The following is a 15,925-nucleotide window of genomic DNA, read 5'->3' as shown; positions in this document are numbered from 1 at the left end:
CGGTTTTTCAAGATATGTAAAAAATACAATTTCTAAACCGGCCAAACAAGTGAAGATTCAAAGCATACCATTAAGAACACAGAGAGTCTGAATTCAAACTTTTGGCCAAGGTAGAGATCAAGCACACACCATTTCAGTGAAAAGACTTCCTCAAAGTTTTGGGGTTTTTTTCTCAAAGTTACAAGCAACAGCAAACAGGAGCTTCAAACAAGTTTTTCTCTTGCAGCCCCAACAGCCAAGTAACATAAAGCCCGCTGAGCACAACAGCTCCAAAAATACATTCTCATCAGCCTCCCTGTTTCATTCACCCCCTTCTACCAGCTCAATAGTCAAATGGAGACTCTGACACAGCACAACTGAAATGTCAAAATCTACTGCTACCTTCTGTACAACTATTAAAAGCAGGATTTCATCCAACAGCAAAACTTCTTCCTTTCCTGGCTTTATTTGGTTGCACTATATATATCCAAAGGTTTCTCAATTTGTATTTCTCATTAGTATACAGTAGAAGTACAACACTCAGAGAAGCAGTACATACTTAATAAACCCTGAGCCTTGCAATATTTAATCAACAAAATTTTTCAAAGAAACATAAAATCAACTCCAGTGTAAAAAGTCAATCAATTTCCTTGTTAATGTGGGAGTCTTCAAGGCACCACTGTCCAAGCCAGCCTTCTGTGGTTAGACCTGCATTAGACTGCTGCTAAAAACCCGAGATGTGTCTCCACAGCATCTCTAGCAACCAGCAACATTAGGGAAAATGATTTTGCATTCATTTGAAGGCAGAGCTGGCATGTCATGTAGCTGGTGCCTTCCAGCACCTCAAACTTGCACCGAAGTCCTGGACAAAGCTACTCAGTACTCCCCAGAGTTCAGCTGATGAGCCCCAAGTCCTCAAGAAAATTGTACAAATAAAACACCCACCCCCAAAATAGAAAAAAGTAAATAATAGAAATCTATTCCCCTTGTCTAGCTCCAGCACAGAACAGTCAGCAACTGACCGACAAGCTGTGGGACGCAGTGCTGTCCTAAACACAAGAGGCTTCTTGGAGGACCCAACAGTAAGAACTGCCTCCAGACAGCCAAAAAATTGGAACAGTGGACTGATCAATTGTTTCCAAAACACTGCTACTCCAGTAGCAGACGGTAACTTGTCCCCATATGCATCAGAGGCCACAGCAAACACATCCCTGCCTTCACCTGAAAAAGTGTCTGATACAGCTCAGTGAGCCACTAGGTCTGTCAAATTAAGTAGGAGAAGGAAAAAGGACAAGTTCATGGGAAGGTTTTTATGTTTTGTTTTTTAACAGAGAAACAGCATCTAAATCCAGAATGAAATGGGAAAAGAAACACCAGAACGAACTAGTAGGGTTTTTTGTTTGGTTGTGGGGTTTTGTATTTGATGTTGTCTGCTTTTTTTTTTTTTAATACCTAAATACCGAAGTACTGCTTCTAAAGGCTTTCGAACCACTTGCTTTAATAGCAATGGGTTTTCTGATGCCTCAGGTAAACGTGCTGTGCCTGTAAAATAAAGAAAAATAATTAGAGGCTAAAGACATTTAGGTATTATAGCAAAACTAAATAAATAACTCAAGTGTCCTGAAGGAGCTTTCCAATCAAAAGGAATTCTACAGGTTGCAAGCATGTCTTGGCAACAGGACACATGCAGAATGCTAAATGTAATAGCAAACATGAATATTTTAAAACAAACAACTCACGAGTTTTCAGTTATTTGTCTAGCCCACAATCAGTTGGAACTCTGTGCAATTACAGGTAGATTTTGTGAAACCACTGGCTACATGAAAGAGGGCATCGCAAGAAGTTGCAACTCAAACTTTATAGGAAAGGAATCTCCAAGAGCTCCTTTACAAGTCTGTCCCAGCTGCATCCCCACTCACATTCTGCTTTGATTGCTGCGCTGTTAATAGGCAGATAGGGATGTCTCGCAGCGTGCCAAGGGCGCAAGATATCTCGACACAAACGTCTGGCAATTCTTGTCAGTTTTGTTGTATGGAGATAGAAAGCCTGTCGTGTTTTCATAGCAAACTTGGGACTCCCACTGTTTCGTACTGGCACTCCATGAGGACTCTAGAAAGAAAGAAAAACAATTATGGTTTCTAAAAAATAGTTGCTGGAAAGTATGGGTTTAAAGAAGAGAAAGAATAACATTTAAAATCACTTTCAACTACTGATTCACAGACATAAGAAGAGAAACCGTATTACAGATGAAAATATTTTTAGCTCAGCTATTACACATTTCCAAAGTCATACCCATCAAGATCTGGAATTTTCTTCCAAAATATCTCAAAGGATAAAACGAAGGTAAACATTTCTCTTCACAAGGAAGTATTTGTTTATTTATTTATTTCTGTTTTAAAGTAGGGATCCAAAAGTCAGACCTAAAGAAGTTACCTGTTGCTATCACATGATTTAGGGCTTACAGAGCCAAAAGAAAGACCCTCAAACTTTGCTTGCTTAGAGTGGAATATACAATGCAAAAATCCTCACAACAAAGCATTTGTAAGAAGGAGAGCAGAATCAGAAAAAAATTTTATGGCTAAAATATGCATCAGAAACTCACTTCCCAAAGCAAACTGAGAGCATACAGCATCGGTTTTGTCTCAAAGTTATAAGAATTTCTGGTTTAATTCTTATTCTGAACTCACTGAATGTATTTACAGAGCTGTCAAATATTCTCTGCATGTAATAAAGAATAATACTGAAAGAAATTTATCTGCTACAGAGAGTGAAAGCAGTATGTTCTTCATGAAAAGCGACTAAGTCAACTAAGTAGAATTAAAGTAGAATCTTGTGATCTCAAACCTGCCCACTCTTGGAGAGTAGGAAGAAATTTCAGTTCGGGGAGGACAAGGCTTTCCCCTCTCCGAATATTTACATACTTTTTAATTAACAAGAGCAATAAGGCTGATAATACCTAGCAGTTATCTCAGCAATTAGGCAGCTTCAGAGGGCCTGGAAAGGACAGAGGTTAAACAAAAGAAACAGAACAGAAACAGAATGATAGCAAAAACTAGGAGGGGGAAAGAAATTAAACAAAGACCAAAGTTCAGCGTGCATTATCCTTCTGTTCCCGTGAGGCAGCTACGTTTTCCAGTCAGCTCAATGTATGATGCTTCCAGACTGAGCTGCACCAAATTCAAAAACTTTCTGAGAAATTTGGCTTAGAAAAAAAAAGGAGAAAAAGCAAACAGAAGTAGCTCATGCAGTGCTTACACAAACATAGCTAAAATGAAGGAGGATTAATTAAAAAAGATAGGATAAAGTAGAAAAACAAGATAAGGGATCTCTAAAAAGCCACTAGCTATTTGCGGTATCTAATTTTGAATGTGCCTTGGGAAAAGGAACAGGTTTCAGGAAATAATTAATTCCTTTATGGAAAAATTTCCTCTTCCCCCTACAGCAAAAATTATGGAAACCAAATACCAGAAACACGTCATTAAGTTATTCCATGTATTTGACGGCTAGTTTGCTAAACAAATTATGTGTTGTTCTTTTCTCAGGGCAGTACTTGGCAACAAAGTAAGTATAGCTCAAGTTAACACGCCAACTTTTGCAAGACATGAAATACCAAACCCAAGGACAATAATGGAGGCTGAAGGCATTCTCTTTGTAGTTAAATATTTAAGAAGAGGGAACAATTAGTTAGCTATCATGGCACCTAGCTTTCCAGGCAAGAGCACGCAGCAGGCTGCTTTGCAGATACCTACCAAATTATTGCGGTTTGGTCCTGGCCTCTCCCCATCTAACCGTGTTGGCATTTTCAAGCCACCGTATTTCTTCCAGTACGTCCAACAGGATGCACAGAGGCGACACTGCATGTTAGGGGGACCCCAAGAATACCACTGGTAAGACTGTGTGGCTAGAGATAACAAAGGTGGAAATTATATATATATATCCTTAAACAGGATCACTTTTCAGAGCTTATTCTCTTTAGAACCGTTACAAAATAAAACCACCACAAAAGTAAACCCACACAAAGACAGTGCGAAGCCCAAACAGACCTTAAAAACCTAATGATGGCTTCACTGTTATCCCCACTCTTAAAGGTACCTGTGATTTCAGCAGAACTAATAACACATATGAACCCCTTTAAAAACATGAACAGAAAAAAACTACTAGTAGGATGGGCAATTCTGCCAATGAAACTGAAAGTTCTCATTTTGCAGGACTTGTAAACAACAATTTCTGCAGAACATAGGAGAGAGGGAAGATAGTCTTCAGGAACTCCCCATACATTAATTTTATGACTAAAGAACTTAAGAAATCTGTTCCTTTACTCCTTGTACACTCCTACATTCCAGCATCTCTACAGGCTCCCCACAAAGGAGCACAATCATTAGAACTCAGTATATCAATATCAGGCACCAGACCAAATAGAATGATATCGCATAGTTTGAAATCTACTGAAAAATTCTGAAAAAAATGTCAAGTTCCCGCCTTGGTGATGTAAGTCTTTGCTCAGTAGCTACCTGCAATTACGTAGGACATTTACTAACTCCTCTTTTAGTGCTTCATCATTTTATTTACAAGTGGAGCACCAGTAACTCAAAAAAAGACTTTGCTTAAATGCAGCTGTGTCAAATTCTGTCCCCTCAGCCTTCCAAAGACGCCTCTCCCACCCCTCGCCACCACACAGCTTTGATTTGTCTGTTTGTGACACAGCACCCACACTCTCTGTACATCTCCCACCCCAACACGTCACTTACTGTAACAGCTCTCACAGGCCCGTCCTGCTGTCGTGTTCTGTGCCTGTACTCCAGTACCATTTACCACTCCTGGTTTGACATTATTTACATTGATCTGGTTGGGGTTTGGCTTGTTACTTAAAACACAAAGCAAAAAGGAGGACAATGATTAATTGAGGCATGCAATTATTTATGTGACTTAAAGATATATGGACTAAAACATTTGAAGATTTAAATTTCATCCATCGTGTGGTTTATGGAACAAGCTGTACTCACCAGAAATTTGACTTCCATGATTACACTGTCTCTGATAATATTTAAATAACATCAATAATAAAAAATAAACATAATATTAGTGAAATGTCATTTTCAAGAATCCAGACCCATTTAAAACAATAAATCAGTGAGGCCAGGCAGGTATCTTTCTTACTATCCCAGACATTCTAATCTAGATGACAAAAAGATATTATCTACGGATCTCTCGGTCCTCAACACAAGGGATATTTTACTTAAATCTCCAAAAACAAGGCTGGGGAAAGGAGCAGGAGAGGTAAGCAGAGAAAACATAGAACAAAATCTTTGCATGTGGCATATACACAGAGATTTTAACGAATACGAACCTTCTAACAAGTCTTACACTATCGTTAGCACTTCTACTATAAAGCATTTAGGTTTCTACTCAATTAAAAAAGTCTAAAAGCTTAACATTTGCAGAGCAAGAAATCCACTGATGGCTGTCACTAATGTATTCTAACATAACATCTGAATCACCTCAGCTCATCCTTATACTCTCTTAAAAACACTGACTCAGGGGAAAAAAGAAGCTATTGGCATGAGCTGAGAATGGAAGGGCAAACAAAACCTCGGCACAGAGAGCAGGATGGAATAGTACAAAATTTCTGTAGAGGAAGAGATGTCCAAGGGGGAAAAGGAGGCATTCAAAAAATCCTTGGCATGGGAGGGTACAATAAGGACAGAGAATCGATACTGCAGTGAGAGGACATCTGAGGAACCAAGGAAGATGGGAGAAGTCATACAAGAAGTTTCAAAGAAGAAAAATGTACCAGGAGCTTATGAAACAGACCAAGATTCCAAGGTGCTGTTAGGAGCTCAGCTCACAGAGGCAAAAAAAGCAGGCAGCCTTTGGTACCGACTTGTGCAAATTGTGTTTCACCCATATTCTCTTACCTGACAACTGAAGAGAGTGGGCATATTCCTTTTATTTCTAACTAATAAACCCATGATTTGGAATCCACTCATTCAAGCAGAAATATCTTAACATGGGCTTTATAAAATAGCTTTCTGCAAATGCATTTTCTTATATATCAGCTGCACACTGACACAGGAGTCACACTGATATCAGCGACCCAGAATATTTATTACTTATCACTCTGGCTAGCGTTGCAAAAACAGCATTGTGGGAATGTGGCCAAATCAATTTCTTTCTAATGGGGCATCAATATTAGGTTTCACGTTCTCAGCAACGACCCCTGAAAGCGACGGAGATCCAAGTGACTGAATTCTGAACACAACTGGCCTTTGCAGCTCCAGAACAAACCCAAACGCTACTGGGGAGCTCACACTGCCCTGGAAGCCAGGTCATCCTTCTCCTCATTTGAACATGTCGCATCAGGCACCAAGACACAGAGCTTGGTTAAAGCGCCATTTCCGGAGACAGAACAGATTCTGCTGTGGATGACCTACAAGGACCACACACGCGTTGCATAAGGAGGTAAGAGAGTATTTGCCCAGTCCAAGAAAAAACCTTTGGAGAGCATTCTGCTGGTGCTCCTCACTGTGAAGTTCAGGGTTTCTGCAGAAAAGAAAGCTTAGGAGGCAAAGCGCCACAGAAATACTGAAAATAGATTGTTCCTTCAGTACGCTGAGCAGCCAAAGCACAACCCAAAAGAAGCAGAGAAGAAAAATAAAGGAATTTAAAATAACAAGCCTGATTAGGTTTCTTGTCCTTTTGCTTATTAATTTGCCTGGCCCTTACAAGGATTAAAGTCTTCTGGGGCGCTTATCAAAATGGCACAAAGTTCTGACACCACAGATGGCAGGAGATCTGCAGAAACATTTAACAAAGGCAAAGCTGAAAGAGGAGGCATTCATGCTACCCAGCACTTTGCTCTGGGACGTCACTATAGTAACGTACTCCAAAAGAACTCCTGCCAACGATTCACTAGCAAACCCCATGTGCAAACATTACCAAGATGCTGTAAAACAAACAGTCCTCACAGATGCAGAGTTACAAGCACCACTGCCCAACAGGGAAAAAAAAACCTGAAGAAAACTAAGCCTCCACTCCAGGTCTTGCTGCTTCCCTTTGATACATGGATTTCGAACACAAGCAAAAGGGATGCTGAGAGATGATCACAAAATTATCACACTGTAGTTATGGCAATAACTTCAGGAGTTTGAACAGCACAACTAATGTAGCTGCAGGAAGCAGCATGAAGTGTGCTGCTCCAAAGCCAAGGTCAAATTTCACAGGGGCAGTAACGCTAAAATTTAGGCAGGTGACGTCTTTATCATATGAGAAGCAAAAAGCTCTTAATTGTTGATGATATGTTAATTAAACTTGTTTGATATCACCAAAGCCTGCTACAGCTTTTAACAAGAGAATTAGATGCGTAACTGGATGAATCATTAGGCAATTAATGAAGCTGAAGTGAAAGATGCAAATAAGGTAGTGAGAATACTGATGGTGTGGTAAACTATGATATCCAGTCCTTACGTTAGGAATGGAAGCAAATGGGTCTGAGTTGCACTGGAGCAGCCAGTCACAGCAGAGCAGGGATCAGGACATGCAGATTTCTGGGCTGTACTCTGCAGCAGGTGAGCCTCAGCTCAGGCGAGTTTAAAGCACACGCAGAAAGAAGGCACTGGAAAACAGCCAGCACGGGCTGAAGCCCTGCCCGAAAAACCAACCTGAACATAACCCTGAGCCATGCAGAGCACTGAAATCCCCCCACTACATGTCTGACTGGCATTTCACCCACAGCACAGTGACAACATTTTAGCAATTAACTATAAACTGAACAGTGAATGTTTTCCTGTTATTCAGGAAACCATAGTGGTGCTAGATGCAGCAGAACAATTAAGAAATAAAGCCTCAGGAGCAAGAACATTTTTTAATCCTTTGTAAGGAACATTTATGCCATCATCTGCCTCTAGGCACCTAATTCAGGTGTCTGGATTCCTTATCCAGACACAGACAGGTGGGCTCTCATCATAACTCTCCAGGCTACTGTAAATACTCACTTCTGAGAGCAGGTCTAATGCCTGCTAAACAATGCTTTCTGAAGATGAGAAGCTTTCTCCAACAAAATGATGAAGATCGCTATTTTAACTAACACAGCTACAAAAAACCAACCGAACCACAAAAACAACAACAAACCAAACCAAACCAACCAACCAACCCAAACAGCATTACACCTTTAAGTTTTCCATGCTGCAACAGACCTCTGCACAATTAATCAGAGAAGGAAAAAAGCCTTGTTCCTCATGCAGAGGGCAATCGAGAAACTGATAAAGGATTTATTTTCAGCATGTTAAGCAGTTGGCCCTTGCAGTCATCCAAAGCTTCAACTTATTCTTCCAGTTTCCATTTTAGCTTAAAGAAAGAGGCACGGTGGGGAGAACAGTATTTCCCTACTTTACAAGTTTACGAAGCAGCATTTGCAGCTTAAAAAGTGCTTTGAGATTGTCAGATAAAATACTGTACGTAAAATGTATTAATTTACATTTACAGATGTAAATCTAAAATTTACATTTTACAGCAATACATTTTAGAGATCAGGGACTGTATGGAGTACTTCATTCTCCCCTTTATTTTCTTACGCCTTCTGAGATCACTTGGATCAAAGCAAAAGAGGAAAGAGCCACACGTTATGTCTCTGCCTTCATGATTTGCAGATGTCTTCATCCCAAAAAGCACCAGCTACACCACCAGACTGTTGCCAAAAAGAAGTGAGTAACTAGTACATATGCCTGTAAGATTAGAAAAACCAGAATATGCCTTCCACAACAGCCTGAAGTGTATGTTTGGGTACAGACTAGAAGGAGAAAGAGACCATGATTACATCTGCAGCAAGAAGAGTCTCCCAGCCCCACGTTCACGTGGCAGGATGAAGCGTGTAAGAACACGGAACGTCTTTGTGCATCCAGGCTTCTGCGGCCTTATTTAACGCCACTTCCAGTGACAGAGAAATTGCTACAGACATCAACTAAAAGGGGTTTTTTTTTCAGTATTTCCTGAATGAAGAATTCAACTGATGTTATACTTTTTGCTTTCACCGGGAAAGCACATTAGTGCTTTTGAACCTAAGGGATGAACTACAAACCCATGTGTACAACACTGGGTTCAGTCACACCGACTACAGATGTCAGTCCCAAACGCAGGGTTCTTCTTGGAAGGAGCATAGAAATGTTTGTCCAATATCTAGGACATATATGTTTTTCCAATATTTATGAGGTTGGTTTAAGACTTGATAACTTCACATCAATTACCTCTCCATGCTTCAGTTACCTACATTATAAAATTGGGGCGCAATCTCAAGTTAAAAAATACCAACTCTAAAGCTTCACATAGAGCTTTTATTTCTCCATGTATAATGTGTATATGACATGAGAAACAGCCTTTGAAGACTGCTTCTATTGTTTTTCATATTATTTTCCTCCCCTCTCCTCAGATTTTCCTAATAATATCACAGGAACAAAGGAGGAAGACAGCCAGAAACAACAACAAAAACATTGCTTTGAGTCTGATATGCTCCTGGATCGCTTTTGCAAACAATTTTACACCAGTTTTTGTTAGAATAGGTTTCACTAAATCAGCTGATGTGTTTCTGCATAGGTCTTGTGACAGCCTACATCAAGTAATTTATTTTTGAGGTGGATCATTATGGTTCAAGTCTCGAAACAGGAATGGGCTCAGTAACATGATAAGGACAAATCAATAACATTGATATTCAGATCCCTACATCATGTATTACCATAACAAGCCAAGAATATAATCTTCTTCTAGGTCACAAGATAATGTAGGTGCAATGCATTCCCTATGTGCCAGACCTTGTACTGAAACTTGAGTAGAAATAATAAAAAAAAAAATAGAAATATTTAACTGCTGCCACGTTTGGAGGTATTAATAGCGAAAAACGCAGCAGAAGTGTTCATGTGGTATTACGTAAGTCAAGTACGGAATTGCTACTTTTCCTGATACACATGAAAAGATAGGAGGAGGGAAAAATTGACACCCATTTTATCAATTAAACGACATGTAAGTTAAACACTCACAAACCTCAATCATGACTGGAAATCAAAGCCAGAGACAAAAATAGCAACCACACAGGCAGAGACAGAAGTCTTTTCCTGAAGCAGAGAGGCAAGTTGCTGATTTGATTATATTATCCAGATAGCAACAAGAATTATCTTGCTGCGATGCAGTGTTGAGGGATAAGATACCACTCCAGACAGCCATTATCAAATGAGCACTATAAAACCCCTCAAATACAAAGCCCTACCTACACACATAATCCAAGAGCAACAAGACAACCAGGCTTTCTCATCTGCAATATCCCTTTACATCCGCAGTCTAAACTACATTGGCTTTTGCTTTAAATTGTGAATTCATGTTTAATTTGATGTCGTGGCCCCCTGCAGAGTAACACCATCCACAAAAAGCAATACTGTTGAAAAATTGCATGACAAGAAATCTATTTGGTTTCACTCTAAATATTACACTTAATTTTTATTAAATTCACCTGAGATATGCTGACATATTTAAAAGCAAAAAATAAATCCAAGATCCTCTATTTTCACAAAAAATAAGGGACAGTCTTGCAATTTAAATATGTACAACTTAGTTTTGCCTGAAGTAACAGAACAAACGGTAGAGGTTAATAAATATTTGAAAGGAGACAGCATGGAAGAGTAAAGGAGTTATCTGGGATAATACATATGGGAGCGTATCTGGGAGTGAAAGCTGAAAAGAGAAAGGGACAGGGAAGATTTCAAGTTCCACACTATAGCAACCGTGGACTGGGTTATACAGAAGAAATGCAAGAGAAACACATTTTAATAATAATTTATGTATAAAATATTTATACATATTACATATCCATATATATTAATTTTAATATAGTTCTATATATATTTTTTATATATTTATAAATTATATTAGGAAACAACCACACATTGGTGATCCACCGAGGACAAAAATTAATAAAAGCATATATTATTGAGTAGTTAATTAGCTACCCTGCTGACCTGCTACCAAGTCCCCAACTCCCAGTCTGTATAAAAATAAAAATCAGAAGTAAAAGTCCCTTTGGGATGGGGACATTACATAGGATGAAGGAAATGAGCAACAAGACGGCAGAGCATCCTGAGCAGGAAAGCCCCAAAGGAAAAGTCCTCGGCTGCCCATGGAGGAAATACCCTGTGGTCCAGAAGCAGAATGTCGGCGTGTGGAACCAGCTTTTCTTTTACACGCTCCTAAGCGGCAGCACAGCGTACTGAGAGGGGCTGCTTTGCTCTACCAGCTTTGAACTGTTTTATGTTTTCTTCCACAGGGCTCCCAGTTGTTTATTAGCATCAGGGTGTTAGCAATAACTCAGCTAAAATTAAAAGGAATTCAAGCCTATTCAAGCATCAGCAGAAGGTTCCTTATATTTGGAACCTAATTTAATACTTCTCTGACATGTTTGTTAAATTGTGTCTCTCATTATGTAATTAAAGCAAATACATAATACTGGCAGGCCATGGAGACTGCTACACCAGAATCTCTACAATGAATCAGAAAACAAAACAATGCAAAAGGATACTTACTAGTTGGGTATATACACTTGTTTGAGCTTGCTTTCCGCTTCTGCTGCTTTCAATCGTTTCTTTAAAAAAGAAAAAAAAAAGTTAGAATACAAAAAAATTAAGGCCTATTTTACCTAGAAGTCAAGTACCTGTAAAAACTTCAGCACGTATTAACAAACAATGAAGTTTTCCTTTCACTGAGCAGCTACCACAAAATCCTTTTCCAACAGGAAAATATCTACTGGAAATAACTGTGGGCATCAAATGCTACGTACGCAGCTTTTCAAAAGTCAGAGAGGTGATAATCTAGTATTTACAAGGACAAACTTTTCATTCCCATTCATTACAATACAAACACATGCCTTGTTACTCCAGAACTCGTGGGGTTTTTTTTGTTGTTGGTTTGTTTGTTTTTCCCTGCAGAGGAAGATCTGACATACCAGTATGTGTTTGTTCTCCATGATAAATAATATTCACCAACTGGACAATAACAGCTGTAGCAATGCACCTTCCCCATCACATCTCCTCAACAGCTGAACCAATTCAAATATTTTGAAGGAAGACTTTTCTGTTGATAGTCTTCACTTTTGAAGACTAAGTAACACAGGAGATTTTCTTTTAAAAAAAGGTCAAGGTTACAAAGGTCAAGAGCTCAACTCAAGATTGATGCAGAATTAGCCAACAGATTTTTTTTTATTATGGTATGTTCTCACTTCTGAGTAAACATCAGCCATGGGCAACCTGTACATTCACATTTTCCAAAGGTGAGCAGCTCTAGGTAAACAAGCACTAAGTATTTATCCCCCTTTGAGACAAAAAAGAAACCAACTCCAGGCACATGTGTAAGTCTCATGGAACAGGTAGCAAAGAAAATCAAGGAGGTAGAAAAGGAAGAAGCTAACTAGACCAAACAACCAGCCCCTGATTAAAAACACCATTGCCAGGAGATAATAAGGAACATGAGAGAGACGTTTAAAGGAAAACACATGCAAGAAGGAGACAGGTGTAGAAGTACACGCAATTTGTCTCTTTACACGGCCCTAGTCCAGTAAAACCATCCATTAATTTCTGCCCACATTTCTGCAGTAAACGGATTACAGGATCCTTTCAACGGGATGTATGGAGTAAATTTCCCCAGAAGACACTGCTGCTTGCTTCTGTTCAGCCACAACTGTGAGCTCGCTGACAGACCACAAGAACATGGCAGAGGTAAAAAATTAGCATCAATTTTACTAACTGGCCAAGAAGTCCTTTCCTAACTCAAACCTTCACACCATTTAAAAAGCAAAAGGGACATTCTGAAGTTCAAGTTTTCTCTTTATCACAAACTAAATTAATTTAGGGCAAACCTCTCGAGGCCTCTAGTCCAACCTCATGGCTCAAACCTGGGCCCATGCTCTTCAACATCCATGAAAGTAACAGTGGTCTGCATAAAGCCACAATGTTTTCCAGACAAACCAGCAGCAAGGTGATATTCTAGACAAACAGATTATCTTAATGTTCTCTAGGCAGCAGCCTCGAGGCACAGTCTAGGAAAATAATTGTAAAGCTGAAGTCAGCATCTTCATAGAAACAGGAAGCAGCACCAGAAGTTGTAATAAAATTGAAGAGTGTGTCACTGAGGAACTGGACAAACATTAAAATCTTTTTTACAGGGACACAACAGACACACATAGAAACAATGAAGTAAAAGTTTCTCGTAAGCATAAAGCTTGCTCTGATCAGAGGGATGGTCTTAAGCAACAGTTTTCCATTTAGCAGCCTGACAGCTCCTTGCCAAAGCTCTATAAATTCCTAAAGAATTTCCCTCTTCCTTTCTCCTGCAAATAAGAGTCAACATATCTTAGAAATCAAAGAATTAAGTTGCCACACAAGAGAAGAAGGACAAAGAAAACAAGTAGAACTTGTAAAAGTTATCCAGAGACCGCAAGTACATTTTCAGAGAGCTGTATCCAAAAGCTGACTTCTTTCTGCTCGTGTATGCAAGTTTCCTGGATTTCTTCTGTTAAATCTGCTCCAGGACAATGACAACTACCTGAAAAATGTCCTAAAGAAAACCCAAATGAAGACTTCATGGAGATGGTCCTTAATACACAGACTTGAAAGAATCAATAATACACATTGTAAAGAGGTTCTCCCTCTGAATACAAAGAACAAATTCGAAGATGCACATTTTCAAACCACCCTGCCGAAGCCTTTTTACATAGAAAACCAAAACATCCAATGATGGGCCTCAAAAAGTGCTGTGGCAATGGTTCTCCAACAGCATCAAAACCCTTCCTCTATCTTGGCAACCCCAAAAAATCATCCTTCAACAGAATTCACACTCTCAAGAGCATTTCTGGTTATGAACTGGAAGCTGTTCCACCCACAGCCTGGACAGAACAACAGGTGTTCCCTCCCCAGGCACAGACAGCCACGGGCAGTTGTGTGAGCAGAGCAACAGCCCCAGAGCTCATCCTCTTCTCAGGAGTGATGAGAAAGTCTAACATCAGATAAATTAAAATAAATAAATAAAAATAAATTAAAATAAATAAATTAAATTACTGCTTGAGGAACCGTGTACAAGAATCCTATTTCCTTGAGACCTAAACAAGAAACTCGGGCAACTTCCACTGGTAGAGAATTGTCGTTGTTTTTTGGTTTGGGGTTTTGTTTGTTTGGGATTGTGTTTGTTTGGGGGTTTTTTGTTGGTTGGTTGGTTTGTTTTGCTTGTGTTTGGTTTTATTTTCCACTAGATTTCTAGATTGTTGGGGGAAATGTCTGCAGCTTTCTTGACAAAAACTGCCAAGGGGACTATCTAGAGTCATCACGTTAGGACAGTTTTGGAAATCTATGAATGGAAAAAGCTTCATGCAAGCACAAAGCATTACCAGCAGCTGAAATATCCTACCATCCACAATGAAAAGCCATTTGCCTTGTGAGACAGTTAATTTAGGGTATTAAGCAACATTTCAGTAAACTGGTGATGAATGTTAACCTCTCACCACAGATTTTCTCTGTGATGGATGACCACTGTGTGAGCTCCAAGGAAAGGTGCCCTATATCACCTGCACCCAGCAACACCTTTCTGGGGATCAGCACAGAGCATGACACACAGCATACGCCTTTAATACTAAATCAAAGGTTTTCAGAAGGTACCAAAATGTACTGAATAAAAAGAAGTTGGGTTTTGCGCTAAGTATTTGCAGCTGTGGACAACCAACAGACCACATATGATGGGTTTCCTATTTTTTGACAGTGACTGATACCACAAGATACAAAAGAAAGGTGCCTGAAATGTTATCATGAACAATTCCAGAATAATCCCTTCACAGAGGTCCTTTGCCAATTATTAATTGATTTGTCCCTGAAGTGTATTTTCGCTAGAAATTCTTAATGTTGTCTGATGTAGTTATGAATATCCTCATCCACCAAAAACAACCCCAGACATTTGTAACTTTTTCTAGTAGTTTGGCCTAAATGCAATCTTTTGGTTCTGAGTTATTTATATATGCACATCTTAAGTATATCCTCTTATTTACTTCATCATATTTTCCCCATCTATAAAAGGGAGATATTACCAACTTGTCTATCCCAGAGGGACCAAGGGATTAAAGTACTAAACACTGTACATTCGAGTTGGTGCAAACATCTGTCCTTTATATATCCTCTCCCCAGACTTAACATCTTTCCTTCTACCCACTCAGCCTGAAAGAGTTTTATAATACATGACGTATCAGAACAAATGTTGGTGGTCATTTTCTAAAGGATGAGCATTTATAAGGAGAAAATAACAGAAGAAATCCAGGAATGCAGGGCATATTTCAAGGTCCACAACACAAAGATTGATAGACAGCACAGGGATGCTGGTTGATAGACAGCACAGGGATGCCTCAAACATCCTTAATTATTAAACCTTTATTAGTTGATGATGGGGAAGATAGTCTCTAAATCACATTTTCTGGATTTAGAGAACTTTCACACTATTTATTTTTCTTTTTTCCAAACTCCGAATGTACAAGCGCTGCTGGGAGGCAGGAGAGCTGGAACAGAAAAGGTCCATGGTGCATTTGGGACACGTGTTTCCAGCTGCTTGTGCTCCAGCAACAATCTCAGCACTGATGTGTGGTACCTACGGTCTCTGTCACTTGTCAGACTTGCCATGGTTCCATGTCACTATAGGCTTAACAGGAGGTGTTTGTGGATAAAAATCCCATGTATGCAAAAAAACATTTCTTTGATGTTATTTCTACTTTGCTAGCACACAGTACTTTATGAAGGCTGGTACATTAAGATGTCATTCTCAGCTCTTAGCTAGGTACAAAGGTTTGCTTCCCTTAAGAAAGATGTTTTCTATCCACACCAAGATTCAGGCTCCCTACCTCATGTAGTCAAATAGAACAGCATTTCCACTTTCCCCAGTATCT

The 15,925-nt window shown here is 39.4% G+C and overlaps 1 protein-coding gene across 9 annotated transcripts in view; it reads right to left on the bottom strand.

The window, feature by feature from the left end:
• The window catches only part of MTA1 (metastasis associated 1), an 82,852-nt gene that overhangs the window by 21,179 nt on the left and 45,748 nt on the right, over positions 1–15,925 (bottom strand). For 7 of the 9 annotated variants that reach the window (XM_065072273.1, XM_065072270.1, XM_065072274.1 and 4 more), the window contains exons 11-15: positions 11,538–11,596; positions 4,728–4,843; positions 3,729–3,880; positions 1,899–2,088; positions 1,432–1,521 (exon numbers count right to left, since the gene is read on the bottom strand). In XM_065072273.1, coding sequence (XP_064928345.1) covers positions 1,432–1,521; positions 1,899–2,088; positions 3,729–3,880; positions 4,728–4,843; positions 11,538–11,596 — 607 coding nt within the window. The remainder of the gene's footprint in view (positions 1–1,431; positions 1,522–1,898; positions 2,089–3,728; positions 3,881–4,727; positions 4,844–11,537; positions 11,597–15,925) is intronic. The other 2 variants (XR_010474304.1, XR_010474305.1) reach the window with 1 other exon arrangement.

This window comes from Columba livia, chromosome 8 (genome assembly GCF_036013475.1).
Source record: "Columba livia isolate bColLiv1 breed racing homer chromosome 8, bColLiv1.pat.W.v2, whole genome shotgun sequence".
NCBI classification, from domain to species: Eukaryota; Metazoa; Chordata; class Aves; order Columbiformes; family Columbidae; genus Columba; species Columba livia.
Note: the sequence above shows the minus strand (reverse complement) of the source record. Positions and strands in the feature narration are given on the sequence as shown.